The 19,703-nt window shown below is 45.9% G+C and overlaps 2 protein-coding genes across 2 annotated transcripts; both read right to left on the reverse strand.

Moving 5' to 3' along the window:
• Positions 1–2,992: 2,992 nt before the first annotated feature.
• On the reverse strand, positions 2,993–8,320 carry COQ7 (coenzyme Q7, hydroxylase). The gene is made up of 6 exons (XM_065644892.1): positions 8,215–8,320; positions 7,940–8,139; positions 7,439–7,553; positions 7,192–7,331; positions 4,672–4,740; positions 2,993–3,964 (listed from the first exon to the last, which is right to left on the reverse strand). Exons 1-6 carry the CDS (start codon positions 8,291–8,293, stop codon positions 3,887–3,889), a joined length of 681 nt encoding a protein of 226 aa, XP_065500964.1. The 5' UTR covers positions 8,294–8,320; the 3' UTR covers positions 2,993–3,886.
• Positions 8,321–8,717: 397 nt separating this feature from the next.
• On the reverse strand, positions 8,718–19,202 carry TMC7 (transmembrane channel like 7). The gene is made up of 11 exons (XM_065644843.1): positions 19,097–19,202; positions 18,507–18,654; positions 17,041–17,211; positions 15,531–15,688; positions 14,555–14,672; positions 13,967–14,064; positions 13,457–13,640; positions 12,508–12,638; positions 12,093–12,248; positions 10,813–10,891; positions 8,718–9,758 (listed from the first exon to the last, which is right to left on the reverse strand). Exons 1-11 carry the CDS (start codon positions 19,174–19,176, stop codon positions 9,699–9,701), a joined length of 1,383 nt encoding a protein of 460 aa, XP_065500915.1. The 5' UTR covers positions 19,177–19,202; the 3' UTR covers positions 8,718–9,698.
• Between the last annotated feature and the right edge of the window lie 501 nt (positions 19,203–19,703).

Below are 19,703 nucleotides of genomic sequence, written 5' to 3' on the forward strand. Positions count from 1 at the left end.
TGGTAATAAAATAACCAAAGGGGAAATATATAAATTTCATAATGATCTAAGCAGATGTCTTAAAAATAGGAATAAAATATTAAAACCATTATTTATCAGTGCCTGGGAATTTTTAGATTAAAAGGGAGATAGTTAATTTCCAGGGACGCGAATATACTGAGGTTGTTGCGAAAGTTTGCTGGGTTTTCCTCCATCTGCAGGCGATGCGCTGGCTCAGGCTGTGTGAAGATCCTGCTTCAGAACCACCAGAACGTCCAAAAAACCCCCGGCGCTCAGCACAAGGACCGCAGCGCCTGCCCACGTCACTCGCCTCCAAGCACCATCGTTACCTTAACCTCTGACTCCCAGCAGCTTTGGGGAGCAGGGGCGCGCTGGGCCCCAGCAGCGGCGGCAGGAGAAGGCAGCGAAAGGTGCTGCGCGAGGAGCGGGTCCCAGCCCCACACGCACACAGGTGGGTACCACCCTCTGCTTCTCCCCACCCCAAAATTAAACTCTCCTTCTGGAGGAGAAAATCCAGATCCAGCCCTCGGTTAGCGCGGGAGCCAGAAGAAGCCCTCAGTACCCCCGAGAGGAAGGATTTAATCCCACTGCATGTTACAAGACCCAGATTATGTGCTTATTTTATGGTTTAGAAGGGAGACCCAAAAGCCAAAGGCAAGGTGAAGACCCTTTCATTTTCCTCACCTCATTTTGAAAACGCAGCATTTTACAGCCTTCCTGGCCGATCCGAGTTCCCTTTCCTCTGTCAACACAACCAGAGTTCAAGAATGGCTATGATAACAGACTTGTGTAAGCTATATGCTTTGGCCTCCGCCTCCCTTTAACCCCTGATGGGATGGCTGACGCTAACCAGCTTTAGTTCTGCCTCAAAATAACAGGAAAAACCCCTGCAGCCTTGCAGCAGCTGTACAATAGAAGTTCTGTACAGCACTTGGGTGTCTCTACTCCTTTTGTAACCTTCTACCACCTTCTGTATTCTTCCAAAATCTGAAACACGTTCTTGAATAAAAAACCAACCCTTTTGCACGAGGAAAAAGAAAAGCTGCTCCGTTTTCTACGTAAAACAACCACAACCAAAAAAGAGTGAGTGGCAGTGAGGAGGGAGATGCACGGCCCCTGGAGCGGCAGCAGAGCAGCTCACCCACGCATCAACAACGGGCAAAAATCTGCCGGAAGGAACAGATCCTGCTCGGGAGCACAAAGCAGAGTTGTTCTCCCGATTCAGGTTTTACGCTCGCAGCCGGAGACAGTGGTGTCTGACAGGCTGCTCACGTGTGCAGGATGTTTTCAGCTGCTGAAGACAAAGAACTGGCTGTGAGCGCTTCCAGCGGCTGCGGACGCGGCCACCACGCTGACCGCACACAGCGAGTTCCCAGGGTTTGATGTTCCCAGCCTTTGGCCGAACGAAACCCATTAAAAAGGAGATTTGTCTTTTAAATATCGTTGCCCCAAGCGAGCAGTGTGTGACGGTCTCGCAGGCCACCCACATCTCAGATGAAGGATCACATGAAGGCTTGTGTGTCAGCAGCACATCCCACAGCTGCAGACGCGTTCAGAGCATCTGTAACTGCTGCCCTGGAGAACGCCGGGCTCCAGCTGAGCACCAGACACCCCGAAAAGCCCCACAGGTGCCTTGTCCGGTGTCCAACCCTGATATAATGGCCAAGAGACCCAGAAACTGCCCAGCTTGCGTTCCAGTTCCTATCACAGGACCAGTTACGCATGGGTGTGCAACTTCCAGCTTTGAGTCAAAACATGCTGTGCCCCCCCAACAATGGACTTCAAAAAGATGCCGCCCCCATTCTGCCTCTGTCATTAAGGACTTCACAACGCACTATTCATCAAGCAATCTTTTTTTCTCTTTTCACTCTATTATTTAAGTCCATGACTTACACAACTGCACTGCTTGTTCTTTCAACACCACTTGTTACCCTGTTGGCCACTTTAACCAACTATTCTTTTGTGCTGACCCCTCTCTTCTCCAGATTACCTAGGAATTTTCCACATGCCAGCAGATCAAACGTTTGAGGGAAATGAAGTCAAGAAATCTGCTAGATACAAATTTTTTTCAGAGAATTGCTCAAGTCAGGGAATCATAGAAACATTTGGTTGGAAAAGACCCTCAGGATCATCGAGTCCAACCACAACCCACCCCTGGCACTGCCCCATGTCCCTGAGAACCTCATGTCCGTCTGTCCAACCCCTCCAGGGATGGTGACTCCAGCACTGCCCTGGGCAGCCTGTTCCAATGCCCCACAGCCCTTTGGGGAAGAAATTGTTCCCCAGATCCAACCTCAACCTCCCCTGGCGCAACTTGAGGCCGTTTCCTCTGGTCCTGGCGCTTGTTCCTGGGGAGCAGAGCCCGACCCCCCTGGCTCCAAGCTCCTTTCAGGCAGGTCAGGGATCAGAAGGTCTCCCCTCAGCTCCTGTTCTCCAGCTGAACCCCCAGCTTCCTCAGCCGCTTCCATCAGGGGCCCAAAACTGACCCCAGGATTCGAGGTGCAGCCTCACCACGGGGACAGTCACTGCCGTGGGCTGCTGGCCACACTATTCCTGATACAAGCCAGGATGCTGGTGGCCTTTTTGGCCACTTGGGCACACGCTGGCTCATGTTCAGCCATTGTCACCAACACCCCCAGGTCCTTTTCCTCCAGGCACTTTCCAGCCGCTCTTCCCCAACCTGCAGCGTTCATGGGGTTGTTGTGACCCAAGTGCAGGACCCGGCACTTGGCCTTGTTGAACCTCAGACAATCGGCCTCAGCCCATCGATCCAGCCGGGCCAGATGCCTACGTATGGCCTTCCCATCCTACAGCACATCAACACTCCCACCCAACCTGGTGTCATCTCCAAACCTACTGAGGGTGCACTCGATCCCCTCATCCAGACCATTGATAAAGAGATTAAACAGAACTGGCCCCAATATTGAGCCCTGGGGAACCAAACTTGTGACCGGCCGCCAACTGGATTGGACTCCATTCAAACAGACACGTGCAACTTTGTCTTTATTTCTATTGCTCTGTGCCAGGATGCCAGCAGAAAGCACAGGGAAAGAGTGTCTCTGGTCAAGAGCCACTGACGACTAGAAGTAAAGCAAGGGAAACTTGAACAGAATATTAAGTACAATTCCACAGGTGCTCCATGTTGCTCTCCCCACCTGCTTTATATCAGGGATCAACTCCTTACACACACACTCAGGACAAAAAAAAAACCCAAACCAAACTAAAAAACAACCAACCAACCAACAAAAAAACCCACCCCAAAACCAAATACAACAACAACAAAAAAAACCAAAGGAAGAACAATTCTACTTAAATAAAGAATACAGAATTGAGCCTGAAGAAAAACAACCAAAAAACCCCAAACCCACAAGTTTTCAAATTAAAGTCTTATAATACCAAACTTTATTGAAGACAGACTGAAAATACTTACTAGTATTTCATTTACTTACCCTGAAAATACAACTCAGAAATATCCTACTTACTCAGTAGTAACCATTTTAAAATGAGCTGATGAGCTCCAGTTTATTTCAAGTACCTATAAATTTGAAGGCAACAGAGAAGGTATTTATCATTTTTGTGTGTCTGTAAACATACACACGTTATATATATAAAAATCATGTATATACATACATATTGTGCTGCCACCTTGTGAACAGTCTCTGAATAAGGAGGTTTTGTTCATATAGAACCAATTCTGCCATCCTTATTCAGCTCAACTGACTTTAATATCGATACTTTCTCAGCACGTACGCTATGTGACAAAGGATGGTTGAATCACATGCTTAGCGAAGAAAATTTTAAAAGGCTGAATAAAATAACTATTAGTCTTCTGCAATTTTCATATACTTCTGTGCCACAGTTTATTGACAAAAACTTGAAAATATCACTAAATTCTTTCTGATAAAAATATTGCAGCTTTGCATCCAAGTTGTATAGCGGTCTTCAAAATTGAATAAGCTGGTGCCTGTAAAACAAAGAATAAATTACTAAATACATCTAACGAAGTGTTTTGTTTGAACCAAATTGTGGTAGGCAATAGTAAGTGTTACCTTAAAAAAAAAACCCCAACCAACCAAACAAAAAACCACAAAAGCAAAACCACAAACAAAAAACCCCACACACCAAAACCCACCTGTATTTGTAGTCTAATCTGCCCTAGACAAAACTAAATTAAAAGTGACCAACTTTGCAGAATGTTTCCATTTCTCTACAAATGTAAGTCAACAGGGGAAAAAAAGGAGAGAAGTCACGCGTTCTCCATAGGGTACTCAAGGGAGCACAGAATTTGTATTTCAGGCTTCCTAATGTGGTTGTGTTTGTCTACCAAGACGATGCCTCAAGTTCCCAGCTGTACAGGCAGCACTTATTAGCCTTGCCTTCAAAAATAGTTAATCTAAACTTAAAATAAGATTTTAAATTGTGCAGAGGACACCTCTCAGGAAAACACAATCACTTTAACACTTGACATGAGTGCCAACAAATTCAATTCTTTTATAGAAAAATGAAAGCTATAATATGCAGTGTTTTCTCATATTCATCTTTGGGAAAGAATACCGAGTGCCTTGTTTTCTATTTCTCAAATAAAGAACTACACAATCACTGGAGAAGGAAGGTAAGAATATCACATCCACACCCTCGCTAACAGCACCCATTAGTCAACACTGTACTCACCCCTTCTGCATCGTGCTCAAGCCCAATGTCATGGTGCTCCCGCTCATCATCCCGGAATTGCTTTATTATCTTTAAAAATAGCATTTAATTAGTAAGTCTGCTTTGCAGAGAAATCAGTGCAGCCAGCAGACAAAACTAGATGCTGTTGACCATTGCATGCACCATGACAGGCATCTGAGGCCCGGGCCTCTCAAAAGCTTCTCGAAGACCTGAATCCCCAATTCAGAAAAAAGGGGAATTATTTACAGCATTCCCCAAACCTAAAGTTCTTTTAATATTTTCAGAAAAAGTCTTTAAAAACTAAGCTGCTGTTTAATGTATCACTATCTTTTTCACTGTTTCAAGAAAACCTATAAGCTATAGGATTGCTTAATCAAACACTCAGCATTTACAGATGCCCACGTGCTGTCCCTACCCACCAGGTCCACACGGCTTTTCCTTTCATCGCTAGTCCTCCTCATATCGACACTGACAATAACCGTGCTGCTCTGTATTTTGTGCCCTCTTGGTTTGTAGTCTTTATTTTCAGTAGTATTTCCCTTGTGCACATCAGCACAGCCTGGCTTACTTCAGGTGCTATTTTTGTAAGAGAACACATCTGGAGTAACCAGATTTGGCTACACGTTAAGCTGCGCACAACTGAACATACGGATAGTCAGCAAAGCTGGAAATGAGCACACGGCCCGTGCAGCAAGCTCTCAGCAAACAGCACAAACGAGCTCCACGTGCTGCATGTGCAAACAGGTCAGTCCCCTACAAACACCCTACAGGAACGTGTCCCGGTTTCATACCTAAAATACTTGGGAAATCATTTTCTTGCAGAGCTAACAAACGTGAGCTCCTTATATGCTCCAAACAGTGCTCGAGACTGGAAGGTGAGCAGGGTGCTGGCCGACGGCAGCGCGGGAGGAGCCAGCAGTGAGCGCTGGCAAACTGGGGACGCCAAACACGGCAGGACCAGCCGCTCAAGCGCCGGGATGATCCTGCTGTGCTCAGCGCTGCTGCGGGCTCCTCCGCGGTGCTGCGTGCAGCGCTGGGCCCCACAGCGTAAGAAGGACGTGAAGGTGCTTGAACGTGTTTGGAGGAGAGCAGGGAAGGTGGTGACAGGCTGGAATGTCCTGTGAGGAGCGGCTGAGGACATTGGGCTTGTCTGGTTTGGAGCAAAGGAGGCTGAGGGGTGACCTCATGGCTCTACAGCTTCCTGAGGAGGGGACGTGGAGAGGGAGGTGCTGAGCTCTGCTCCCTGGGATTCAGGGGCAGGACATGTGGGAACAGCTCAAAGCTGCATCAGGGGAGGTTTACACTGGGCATTAGGAAGCATTTCTGTACCAAAAGGGTGGTCAAACACTGGAATAGGCTTCCTAGAGAGGTGGTCGATGCCCCAGGCCTGTTGGTGCTTAAGAGGCATTTGGACAACACCCTTAATAACGCGATTTAACTTGGTCAGCTCTGAATTGCTCAAGCAGTTGGACTAGATAATTCTTGTAGGTTGATTCCAAATGAAATATTCTATTCTAACTATATAATCATATCCAGTATAAACAAAATGTTACTATGTAACCATATTTTCTCCTTTTGTTTCCCTTCTAAACCTTTCATTTCAATGACAAGAAATCAAAATTAAAGCATAGTTCTCCCTATCAAAAAGAAAATGCTGAATTACTGAAAGGATTCTGAAGCTAATCTGACAGACATTTTCATTTTGGTGCTTGATCAATGTAGTGCTGCTGAAGGAAAACACATCCTTTAACTTAAAGTTTCTGTTGACTTCAGCATTCTAAGTGATAGAACAAAAAGGGATCTACTGTAACTTATAGAGTCACAGAATAGTTTGGGCTGAAGGGCCCTTCCCAGGTCCCCCAGTGCCCCCCCTGCCATGAGCAGGGACATCTGCACCAGCTCAGGTTGCTCAGAGCCCCGTCCAGCCTGGCCTGGGATGTCTCCAGGGATGGTTCAGCCACCGCCTCTCTGGCCAACCTGGGCCAGGCTCTCACCACCCTCAGTGTAAGAAATTTCTTCCTCATGTCTGAGCTCAATATGCCTTCTTTTAATTTAAAACCATCACCCCTTGTCCTATCACAACAGGGCCTGCTCAAAAGTCTGTCCCATCTTTCTTATCAGCCCATTTTAAATCTGGAAAGGTGCACTAAGGTCTCTCCGGAGCTTCTCTTCTCCAGCTGAACAGCCCAGCTCTCTCAGCCTGTCCTCCCAGCAGAGCTGTTCCAGCCTCGGGTCATTTCTGGGGCTCCTCTGGCCCCTCTCCAGCAGGTCCATGTGTGTCCTGTGCTGAGGACCCAGAGCTGGCCCAGCCCTGCAGGGGGGTCTCACCAGAGCGGGGCAGAGGGGCAGAATCCCCCCCAAACCTGCTGTCCATGCTGTGGGGATGCCGCTCAGGGCACCATTGCCTTCTATAAGCATATAAGCATTGCACTTCTATAAGCATGTTATTTTAAAAGACTAAAGTCACATTAGCTAAGTCAATGAACTCATTAAACTGCTCTTTAACTCAGAGTTAAATACCTGCAATAGTTCTTTGTACTTTTCTGGATCTTCTTCCACAAGAGTTCTGATCTGGCTGTTGTAGTGATCTGATATACTCTCCTCCACAGCCACCGTGCAGGCCATCGCTCCCTTCCTTCCCAGCAAAGCACTTCCAGCCCCTGGGAGGTACCAAACGGACACAAACAATTAAATCTAAAGCAATGCAAATAATGTACACATCTGACGACTTCACAAAACAAGATTAACAGTAATAATACGAACTCACCCAAAACAAAACCTGCTACATTCCAAAAAGGCAACAAAACAGTAGGTCGAACTCTGTACGCAACCATTAGGTCATTGAACTTTTTCAGGTGGTCTTTTTCTTGATTCCACATTTGCTGCAAGAGAGCCAGATCACACTGACATATAAGACTAAAAAATTAAACATTTCCAAGAGAACTAATAAAGACAAAGGAAACAGAGAGGCCACTCACACCTTGACTGCAGAGGTAACACTATTGCCATCACAACAAGGAAGGGATAAAGAAGGGCAGATGAGGACAGGTATTAATAGGCAACATAAAAACATTTGCAAAATTAAAGTCTTTGTGACAATCCCACGGCAGCTGTAGCATTGGCAACTCCCTTACCAAGTCACCCCACCACTCTTTATAAACCCACGTTTTTAAGTGCTCAGAAAAAGACGGACAGCAACCTCCCAACGAAAGCTGCGATCTTACAGCTTCACACGCGAACGAACAGAATCGCGGGGACCAGCACTGACCTGGATAACGGGCCCCACACTCGACCTCCCCAGCACGGCCATCTGTCCCGCATAGATGCGGTTTGCCCCGTACTCCCCCGCATGGTCCACCCGGATGATGCGCTCGATGACGGGCTTGTTGATGCCCCCCGGAGCCCCCCCCGTGCTGCAGAGCCTGAGGGAAACCCCAGGGGCGGGCAGGGGCCACCTGCCCCGCCGACCTGCCGGAGAGACAAAGGTCTGAGCCCCCGGCGCAGGCGGGAGTGAGGAGGCAGGGAGCCGGCCCGAGCTCCTACCGGCCCCGCAGCGCAGGGCCCGGCCGTGCCCCAGCAAGCGCCGCACGGCCGGAGCTGCAGCAGCAGCGGCCGCCGCCATCCCGCTGACCCCGACGCCTCCTCCGGCGCGTCGCACATCCGAGACGTCATCACCGCGCGCCGCCCCCGCCGCCAGCCCGCCCTATCACGATTCCGATTGGCTCCTCGGCGCGGCCTCACTGGACAGTGTAGCTGTCAGTCAGGGCCGGCGTCTCCTGGCTGCCATGGGAACGGGGGCGGGGCGAGGTGCCGGCTGAGTGACGTGACGTGACGTGACGCGCCGCGCCGCCCGGCGCGCGCTGAGGGCGGGAAAGCTGAGGGGCCGCAGGCCCCGCCCAGGCGGGCGTTTGCACAACTGCGAACGAATTCTTAAAATCAGCTTATTATTTAAAATCAGCTTATTATTTTTAATTCATTTATCGAACGTCCATTTCTGTAAAATTAAGGCAGAAAACATTCCAAAACGTTGCATAACAGTCCATCACATTAACTAACAGGGTACTACCGCAAACTTCAATAAAACACAATTCTGTACAGAAAATCCTTAAGCATAATGTCCAAATCAAGGGAACAGTCAGCAGTCTACTCAGAAACGCTGCTCCCTCCCGCTCACGGCTCCATCGCTCCGTCCAAGCGACAAGAAACATGAACTCAAAGGCTGCTGACGTACGAGTTTCTGAACGCTGTATTTCAAAACTATAACTTAACTCGCCAATATTCACATTTTAGAACAAAGAGGACAGCATTCAAAACGTCTGTACGAGAACAAACCACAACTAATACAATGGCTTCCCGGGGACAGACCCGCGGTGACCCGACCACGGGTGGCGTCTTCCTGCTGCCCGTGTTTGTTCGAAGCTTTTTCATCAACTTGTTTCCTCTGAACCATCTTGCGAAGTTATCCAGTGTTCGACTGCATCTGCTGTTTCAGGGCAACATAAATATCAAAGTAGCTTCTCTACAAAATATCTAGAAAACTGATTTCAAACCTAGATTTTCTTCTCTTACGCACTATTTCAAAATGCGTATGTCTCTCTTTTGCTTTGGTTTTAGAAGAGAAGCGAGTTGAAAACATGTAAAGCCACACCTTTCCCCGCTCCCATTCTTAAAGCATAACTTATAAATACAGTACGAAGTTCTTCAACAGCATTTCAGTTCTGATCACATTTTACCCAAAACCCTTGAAAAAATAGGGACATAACAAACCCCAACAACCCTGCAACTGTAGCAGCAGTGAGTTGTCCTACCGTACAATTTTTTGCACAGGCCTAACACATTATAAATTAGCTACATTTCCAGTCTTGGAAACTTTAAGGCCCACTGGCATCATCGAGATGCATCCATTACAGACAGCAGCGCCAGGGTGCCCCTCAGCTGCTCGGGTTTTAGGTGCTGCAGATGGTTCTACCCTTATCTAGTGGTTCTGGGAGTTTCAGAAGTCAAGTTCTTCTGCCTTTTTGTGGTTTTTAAGGGTGCCTCTGCGCTTCTGTTATCTTTCTGATTAGAAACAGCTTGTCACGACTCTCCTGGAAAAACAGAATAAAAAGTACACGCTGGATGAACAGAAGTGGTAAAAGTTACCTACGAACAGCTTGTTCCTTTATTAGAAATAAGTATGTGCACTCGGCACACCGTACTCTAATTAGTGGCTCCCAGCACACTCCCAACTGCCTGAACAACTTTACATTTACAATAGTCTTGACTTCGTTTATCTCACGTTAGGTCACACATTAGCAGTGCTGCGTTGAGCCCAGTAGAAACATCTCACGCACCTAAAAACTTAGGACCATACTTCCAAGAAGCCTAACAACAGCGAACAAACACAAATATAAAGCATTGCAACGATTTTCAGAATTCCTAACCAATTTGGGAAGCCTTGAAAAAACAGTAAAGGCTTTTGCTCCAAAATTCCTTACTCTTCAACAGTCTCTCCCCACTGCAGTGTTTTTCTAAGGAGAGGTTGTTAAATGTTGTACCTAAAGGTGGGGTATTTCCTAAGAAAGTGAGAAGTCCTAGTCGTGACAGCAGCGGTTTGCCAGAGCGCAGCCTGCGAGCGCGGTTGAACGCGGCGGCAGGTTTGGACGGGCACGGAGCCTGTCTGCGCGGAAATCAAACCAGACACGCCAGAGCAGAAACACAGGCCTGGAGGGAAGGGTGGGGAGTCGGGTGCCTGTTTGGGAGAGCAGAGAAGGAAATAGAGGTGGGGTTGTGTAAGCTGGTGGAAGGGACAGGGAGCACAAGATTCAGGTTCTTGTTTGGCAGAAAACCCAGGCAGATGGGTGGATTTAAGCAAGACAGATAAAGAACAGGGACACCACTTCTCAGAGGTGTATTTCATACACTCATGTCACCTGATGTAACCGGACCTTGCTGCAGATGCAGCTGATACCCAAGAAAACCAACTAGCCTGAGAAATACTTTGGCAGTTCTGTCATTTTTCCTGTGTGATTTTTAAAACGTTCTTCACTGCCTGTCCGGACACCAACTATTCAGAACACTATGAAAACTGTTGTTCCTCTGCATGCCAGATTACTGACAAAACAAAGAAAACTTCCGAAAAGATAGCGGGTCAAATCTTACCATAACCAGTTGCTCCCTCAGCTGCTCGACCACTCGTTTGTGTGCTCCAGCCAAGGCAATAAAGTAGAACATAACGAGGCTACAAACAACAAACCAACACTATGTGTTAGCATCATGCAAAAAGAATTAGTCAGGAAAAGGCTGTTATGGGTAGAGAAATTGTCATTCGTGCATTTGCTTGAGATAATCTGCTGGAGGAAAAAATCAATACACAGCTGGGGTAGGTTTGGCGCAGCTCTGCTCAAAAGCATCTGCTGGGATATTTGTGCTGCCATTTCTTATAGCACGTATTCCAGATGTAATCTGTTAACCAGATTATCCACTGTGCATTAAATGATGAAGAGCAGTAGCAAGAACTAGAATGGCACAAATGCGTATGTAAAGAATGTGTTTTCTTTTCCAAATAATACATAGTAGGGCAGCAGTGGAAGCCATCCTCCCACTCTTACACAGGCTTTATGATAAAGTAAAAAAAAATAAAACAAAAAGAATTAAAAACTCACACCAAAAAAGAAGACTCTGTATTTCCTATGTACAGAATAACAGGTTCCTTTTAGGAGAATACATCAACATATGTTAGGGACAAAAGGTCTGGGTAAGTCTGAAATAAACTGCATGGTTTCTCAAATGCAAAAGTTGTAGAAAGTAGGAGGTAACAAGGCTCCAAGATCTGAAAACAGCTGGATTAAACTGAAATGCAAAAAAATGCATTTAAACACAAGAGTGATCAAACACCGGAACAGGTTGCCCAGGGAGGTTATGGAGTCTCCACGTCCAGAGATGCTCCAAACCTAACGGGACATGGCTCCTGAGCACCTGCTCTACTTGACCTTGTTTGGAACAGGGGGGTTGGATCAGATGACTCCTACAGGTGACCTCCGACCTTAAAAATTCTATGATTCTCTATTGAATTTTATCTTATAGAATGACTGTTTTGAGTGTTTTGTTTGTTGTGTTGTTTTGGGGGGGGGGGGGGTGGGCATTAATCAAGGTTTGAGGATAGGATTGGTGATCACAGGGCTTACAATAGTAAGTTGCAGAAGTAAGTTAACACGTTTGAGAAAGACACGTGTGCGATCTGGAACATGCAAGAAGAAATGGAATAAAGCTAATGAGCGTGAACATGTGGGCAAAGACCTAAGACCTGAGTATTCATAGGGGCTTGGATGCTTTTGACTGCAGATGGAAAATCTGGTCTACTAGTTGTTTGGTATCAGCTCAGTGAGGAAGGAAATGAACCACACAGCTGCACAACAGAATCAGGTCTGCACAGTACTCACCAAATGACCATAAAAAAAGGCACGGCAAAGGCTTCTGAGGCTATGCCGTGAAGGACCTGCTGCAGACCTGCTGGAAACCCACTCACTGTGTCTGGAACAACTGCCCAGGAGGTGTTAAAACTCCTGAACGGCCCACATGCCTTGGAGGAGGAGATACTGTCAAAGAAACAGAACAGAAAGGAGATGCTACACCAAAATGTAAAGAGAAAATAATCCAACACAAGCACAGCGTCATTTTGCTGATGGGGTAAAAGTCTCCTTTGTCTTTAAAATTGTCATTTTAATTGATATGAACTAAGTTTTAATATGTTGTACACTATCTATTTTATTCCAATTAGTCATTCTGAAGTTGTGCGTGTGCTTGTGACAACTTCAGAACAAATGTCAACTTCATAGAAGTTAAACCGTCACTTACTGTGCTATGCTGATTCCCAAAGGAATAAAAGCCAAGACAAGCCCAATCAACAGCACCACCAAGAAGAAAAAATTGGAACTTGACGCTCTGAGAGGCCGAGCTGCAGTTTTACACGTGTGCATCAAACTGATCTGAAGAGAGAAAGCGAGCAAGACTGTTTCCAGTACATCTCTGTACAAACATCCAAGTATACTTTCCCCACCAACCCATTTTCCATTCTCAGGCACGTTACCAGCTCCCACATAACCATCATTCCTTTGATGTACACAGACTGAAAAGGGCTAAGACAAGAATGCCTTCTGTTTTGTTGTAAGTCAATGTCTCGTACTTTGAGTAAGAGTTTGACCCAAGGGTCTCATCCACTTGCACAGAATCAACAGACGCAGCCCCTCGGTGTACAACCCATGGCACAGCCGTGTCCTGCCACATCTTCGCCGCACGCCTCCCGTCTTGTCAGAACTAAAATATCTATAAGAATTTGCTACACAGAAGGAGCTGTGTGCTCATAGAATAAAGCTGCCGATACGCAGAAATCGCATCTTGAACATCCAATCCAGCTTGGATTTTCCATTTTGCTTTCAGACTTTTAGCAGCTTGGCAAAATTTTGTCCAAGTTCTAGGCTGTGCTGCTAGCAAATAGATTGTTGCAGACAAGTGTTATAAACTAGCCTTATTACATAAAAATATTTTACTAAAAAAACCCCAAACGGTCAAATCATTGATGAGGTAGTTATTAAAATCTTGCTTTGCATGATTACGAAGCTAAAATTCTACCTTCTCTTAAAAGCAAAAAACCTACAGAAAATGGAATACCATCACCACATTTCTGGTACACCGCATTCTTGGGTGTTTTTAGGGTTTTTGTTTGGTTTAAATCAACCGCATACCTATATCACAAAAACCACAGAGATGTGCTCAATTTTATTTGTTTACCACAAAACTTCATTACCTTTTTAATGTAAAAGATGATGAAATATTTTATAGTCACTATTGCGGGGAGAAGTGGTGAAAAGAAGGTTCCGATCCAGCAGATAGTCTGCCCATAAACGATTTCCAGCACATTGTCAGAAATTCCAAATTCCCGCAATCCACACCACTGAACTGGCTTGCAAGAGCAATGAGTAACTAACAACCTACAACCAAAGAACATCATTAGTTCTAAAGTGAAGTCACAGAGCTTGGCTGAATTCTAAGACGTTTGAAATATTTGGAGCACATGGAAATTTAGCATTTTAAGTGGAAGCCAACAGAACAGAAAAAAGTCTGAAGAAAAAACTCAAACATCAAAAACTATACAGCCATCTGAATAGCAAACAAGGACCCAAACCACCAGAAATACGATTACAGTTTATTTTAACACTGGTAATCTGGTTAGAAATATGAGGAATTAATAATAGAAAAAATAAACGGGTTTCATAAGTCATTTGCAAAATTATGCTCAAAAGGCAGAGATACTTACTTCCTAGGAAAGTCCAAAAACAAGGTCACAGCCAGAATTATAATAAAATCAAATATCGTCAGTTTATACATTTCTTGCCCAACTTCAGACTCCCAGCACTATAAAAACAATTCAGGAAACACAAGATTAGCTGTCTAAATATCAAGTGAAAAATCCCTCTGTCAATCACCAATGCAACAAATCTCTCAGTCAATTAACACTGCAAAGTTCAAACTGCATTAACTCCCATTTCTAAAATGTTTAAGAGCTTCCATGCCAAGCTGTTTGTTCGTTTGTTTTGTTGCATTTTGTCTTGTTGGTTGTTTTTTTGTTGTTTTGCTTTGGGTTTTTTGGAGGAAAGACCATTTGCCATACTGGAGCAAAAAAAGCAGTAACGCAACTGTCTCCAAAACACCTCAAATAATCCTTGTGATGGTCAGAAAGTCTGACCAGAGTTTCAAATAAGCACAAGCTGTATGTGAGAACTGCGCTGCTTTGTGCTGAGCAGCGAGAATCAACACCTGAACACCTCTCAACAAACAAGGCTCATGGAAAACAAATCTCTACTCACAAGTTCAGATGATCAAAGGCCAAGATAAATCTGCTTACAGGATAAAGTTCGTAATTGTATCCGCAGGCCTTGCACTTGTCGGTGGCACAGCCGGAGATGTGGCTCCACAGCGAGAACAGGAGAACGCCGATATTGGCCAACCGCACAAAGACACACCTGAAAGGAAGGCAAAACCTGCCCAAGAGCCATTCCACACCTGGCTCAATGCACAGGAGTCTGAGGAAGGCTCGAAACACAAAAGGGTCATCGAGAGCAGCTATTTAATAAACACACTTCTTTCCCTAGCAGTCAGTTAAATTGCTTTTCCCCTTCCCTGCTTTAGGCTGCAGCCCCTCATTTCTGTTCTCCGTGTTCTTCCTGGATCAGTCATTTCAGCTGCAGATCTTGACCTCACGACAGGCTGTGATTCTCTCGGGCACAGTTTGAGGGCAGGTGACAGCTCTGTGTGCAGCATTTCCCCGCATGTGGCTTCAGCCTTCGGAGGCACTTAGCCAAATCCAAAATACAGGGCATGGGGGCTTGACAAAGTCCAGATCTTACTGCCTCCAGCTGTCAAATACCAGCTCTCCATGTTCTCACACTGAAGTATCTTTCACTGCCAAACTTTCAACTTCTGCCTCGAGCAAAGCCCTGCTTCGGTCACTGCTGTGCACACACATCCCAGGACCTGTTGCATGCCGAGCAGTGCGAATCCACAGCTCTGCAGCAACAACTTCCCTACCAACTATTTATCCAGGTTGTTGAAGATGTCCAGACCACACAGCTAACCAGGACTGAAACTTGGACACTGAAATGACTGCACTTTACTGTCATCAAAATAGGAGATTGTTTCCAGATTTAAAATTAGTTTCCGACTATGCATAAGTCAAACAATGCCTGCTTGGCTTCCAGTGCCCAGGCCTCCCATGCAGAGTGCAACCTCTCTGCTTCTTCATACCTGAATGCTTACCATACTTCAAACCTACCAAGAACAAGCTGTTGAAACATGCAAAGCCACAATAAAAATGTCTTTACCTCATCAGCGTCAGTCTAATTTCAAAGGCTGGTGAATAATCTTCTAATCTGATCAGAAACGAGAAGATCAGAGGGGCAATGAAGTTGGCCAAAGTGATCACTATGGAAGGCAAATATTGCACTAAGAGATTAGGCTGGAAGTTCGTATCGCTGACATCCTGTACAAGAGATGAGAGGAAGATAGAGCTCAGAGAAACACCTTCCTGACTTGTGCTCCCGCCAGCCTCCCTTGTCCAGAATTCACCGTCTATCTCTGCAGTTTGCTGCTATAACCCTTGCTCTCCCCTGCGCCCATCACCAGGAACTCCCCCATCCCCAGGTACGAGTATTTTCGTGCTTCCCCAAAGCTTCTGCTTGAAGAAGTTTGTGTCACCAGGGCTGGTATCTGACCATGTTGTCTGACCCAGCACTACGGATACCAGATTTTACATTGACGCCAAAGCGCAGACACTTTTCAAGTTATTCACACTGGTGCCAAGCAGCTCCCCTGGCTTTCCTACCATCTTAATAAACTCCTCTGCCTACTCATTTAGGCAAGGTCAAGATATCAACCCTTATACATAAAGCCCACAGTAAGTGAAGCTTTTTCCGAGCGGTTCAGTGTTGTGCTATCCTCTTTCTCTGCCCTGAAACAACACCGCTGGCACCAACACTTCTGTGGTCCCCATTTCCTGCTTCTCTCTCTGCAATCCTGGCAGTTTACGGAAGTTAAGAGTTGGGTCCACCACAGGTACAACTCTCCCCACGCACGGCCAGTGCCCATCACATCACCAACACACAGAGGGGAGATAAAGGTGCAGTACCCACTCACGCCAGGTTAATTCAACCGTGGGGTCCTACAGAGAAGTCAATTACTGTTGTGAAACTATTGAAGCTGTTGGTTGCCCTTGTTCTGCTCCTGACCCGCTCTTCCCATCTGCCTGTTCTGCCAGGGGTGAACAACCCCACCCAACCTGATTCTTTCCACTGCTGATGCAAGAACCTTTTCTTCTGCAAAGCGCTCCGTGTTCGAAGTCTTCCTGTTATCCCACACAGCTGTCACTGAAGCCACAATATAGATCATAATCTTTACTCTCCCCTTCCCTTGCTGTTGATTTTTGCAGTTGAGCACTGAACCAGATCACAAAACTGTTCACAATGCAGTTTGCTTTAACCAGATCAGCTCCCTGTGCCAGTTCACTGCGCCGGCACACAAGCGCTTGCAGCAGCAGATCACAGCGAGGTGACACGGGAAGTGACAACTGCTGTTCTTGCCAGCTGCATTAGCTGCAAGGCAGATGACACTGGAGCCCCTGTGTCAAAGGGAGACATCTCTGGGGGTTTTCTTGCATATGGTTCTCGACCTTTCTCACTCTCTCCTACTAAAAAAGTTCTAAGTCTGTACAAAGCGTTTTCAAATCCCTTACACAAAAGGGGCTATATTAAGATACTTGACTCTTTCACAATAGTTCCTCTTGCTGTAATCACCGGCCCCGATTGTATCTGTCCTAATGCCATGTCAGATACTCACGTTGGAGTTTTCTTGGGAGAAGGCAGTTGCTCTATAAATAGAGTAAAAACATCCTGATAAAACTGCAAACACAATTATATTTATACATATTCTCAGAGAGTAGATGTGTAGTTTTTCTTTCATTGTCCTGTCTGCTATTTTTTGCTTCAGTCTTTCTTCCTCCAAGTCTGTCTGCAAAGAAAAGAAAAAGGATGTGTAGTTTTCTGGTGCAGCACACACCACTCGCCACCACGCCTTCTGCAGGGCCCTGTGGCCAAAGACAAGTGTCTCGTAACCCTCTTATCTCTACTATATCAGAAACATATCTCCTTGAGGACACGAAGACAACTGGTCTGTTTATCTTGAGAGACTGATCTCAGATGGCTTGGCACTAAACTCTGCAATGGGTAAACCGGCGCACTCGTCTCCTCACTCCCGCAGGTAACAACCAGTCCTCACCGCTGCGGCTCCAACTTCCTTCTCCTGGTGCTGCGAAGGAAAACTGCGGGATAGCGCAGAGAGAAAGAAGTACAGCCTTGAGCAGCCTGTCACGTCAACTTGAGATGTTTCATCTTGGCTGATGTGAAAACACGGTATCGCCTGTGAAGGCAATTTAACCTGGGCAAACCCACAGGTTAGCCAGGTATCTTCTGAGGACTTACTTCCATCAAGCAGTAATACTGAAGTTTTTCTGAGTTGTGAGTTCTGGAGGCAAAAGTGCAGTAAGTGAAGGAGGCTCTGGTTATACGAGGAAAAAAGATGACTCTGAACTTTACCAGAGCACAAAGTAACTCACTGTAACTTATGAAATCTGTAATTACTGCTTTGTGGTTTGAAGTGCAAGTATCTTTTCAAAGGTAACTGTTTTACTACATAAATCTCTGCTTCCTGTGTACAGAGAGAAAAACAAGGTACTGGTTTCACCAGAAAAGCCTGTCAGACTCTCTTTTCAGAGAGCTTTATGCTTTGGGAAATCAATTATCTGCATCAGTGTTTTGTATGTGCACTTGTGTCAAAGACATCTAGTGAAAAATCAGTATCTTCTTACTGCAACAACGCTCTCAAATTGTACGAAAAGTACCATCTGAATTTTATTCCCCGAACTACTGCCTACCACACTGCAGACTCATAACCCCGGACACTCAAACTGATTCTTGGCAGTACACGGGCTTTGCCCACAGCTGCAACAGCTTTTCCTGCTGGATTATGCAGAAACTACCAAAGGAAGCAGGACTGGAGTGTGAACAAAAGGCACCAAGACAACAGCTCACAGGCTGCAGTTCCCATGGACAGGGCCATTAACCTCAGCACCAATCTCACGTCGCACTGCAACTCCAGCTACCTCGAAAGCATGCAAGAGGATGTGGGCTGCCCTGCCCCCAACACAAATTACTTCAATCCTTCTTTATTCCATTATCTGCAGAATCACACACCTCTCTTTTTTAGCCATCTAAGCTATATAAAACTGTAAAATGAAAGCTACTCACTTGGAGCTCATATAGCAAGCTACGATGTTTCAGCCGTGCTGCATTTGGATCTGTAATGCAGAAGTCCCAGCCTGCAAAGACTTTGTTACAGTAACTCTGGAATTGATCTTCACCATGCACCAAGTTCTGCTTAAATCCGTCCACAGATCTGTAGGAAAACACAATCCACAGAAAATGAAACAAAAGCCCACACCTCAAGTAACCTAGCTCAAAGGCTAAAGGACACCCCAAGCCCCAGGAGCAAACAGCCACATGTGTGTTCTGCCAGCAGGGCTCCGGGAAGCGCTCAGAGAGGTGCTGCAGCTCAAAATAAATCCTCCAACAACAACTACTGTAGAGCTGAGGATCTTTTATTCATATGTATGCGTACATGCGAAAAAACTAATACTTTGAATGTATTTCCTTTTCTTTATTTTGCTGGTTTAGTTTCCCAGAAACAGACAAAGGCTGCTGCAGCAGTGCATCCTCAAGCAAGAGATTCTCTATTTTCACATAAAACAGCTCCAGAATGCAGCATGTTCCCTACAAGCAAGGATGCAACGTAAACTGCACAACAGGTAGCAGTAAAGAAACTATACCAATGTCTTTACCTTTTTATTATCCAGATGAGACTTAATGCAAGGTAGGCAAATGTAGCCAGCAAGTACGCCAGTGGCAGGTTGTACCTCATGGCACTGAGCCACGCAGCATCTATTGTGTAATAGCCATAAAACAAACTTGTCACTTCAAGGAACCCCTGTGAAAACATGAAGTTTAAGTAGCATTTGTAACAACAGCAGCACCTGCCCAGTTAAATCCAACCTGGTATTTGACAATCATTTTGTGAACTGAGTCACCACCCCTGGAGGGGTTCAAAAGACGATGAGGTGCTTGGGGACATGGTTTAGTGGCGGACTTGGTAGTGTTGGGTTAACGGTTGGACTCGACGATCTTAAGGGTCTTTTCCAACCTAAACGATGCTATGGTTCTAAATTAAAAATTACTATTGGGGCCCCCAGCAAGCTGCAACAGCCTGTAGCTTCTAAATACTGCCACTGCCTCTAGCGAACCGCAACGCGGACACTGCGAACGTACAATCCCTCCCCTCTGCAATCAAAGAGCTCTGTGACAGGGACACCGAGGCCCCACACAGAGAGCACAATGGGCTCCACGATACAGAACGTTTCGCAGCTGGGACAGGCTCAGGCTGCAGCCGCA

The sequence above is a fragment of the Caloenas nicobarica genome, chromosome 14 (assembly GCF_036013445.1).
Source record: "Caloenas nicobarica isolate bCalNic1 chromosome 14, bCalNic1.hap1, whole genome shotgun sequence".
NCBI classification, from domain to species: Eukaryota; Metazoa; Chordata; class Aves; order Columbiformes; family Columbidae; genus Caloenas; species Caloenas nicobarica.

What these genes read in the sequence shown, in the direction of transcription:
- COQ7 (XM_065644892.1), bottom strand. Translation starts at nt 8,293, where the DNA reads ATGGCGGCGGCCGCTGCTGCTGCAGCTCCGGCCGTGCGGCGCTTGCTG. An exon ending in TGTAGCAGGTTTTGTTTTGG is followed by an intron (nt 7,332 to 7,438) that starts GTGAGTTCGTAT and finishes GGTACCTCCCAG; the next exon opens with GGGCTGGAAGTGCTTTGCTG. An exon ending in AGTACAAAGAACTATTGCAG is followed by an intron (nt 4,741 to 7,191) that starts GTATTTAACTCT and finishes CTATTTTTAAAG; the next exon opens with ATAATAAAGCAATTCCGGGA.
- TMC7 (XM_065644843.1), bottom strand. Translation starts at nt 19,176, where the DNA reads ATGAGGTACAACCTGCCACTGGCGTACTTGCTGGCTACATTTGCCTAC. An exon ending in TCATCTTTTACATTAAAAAG is followed by an intron (nt 12,639 to 13,456) that starts GTAATGAAGTTT and finishes TTCTCTCTTCAG; the next exon opens with ATCAGTTTGATGCACACGTG. An exon ending in TGAGGGAGCAACTGGTTATG is followed by an intron (nt 9,759 to 10,812) that starts GTAAGATTTGAC and finishes CTGTTTTTCCAG; the next exon opens with GAGAGTCGTGACAAGCTGTT.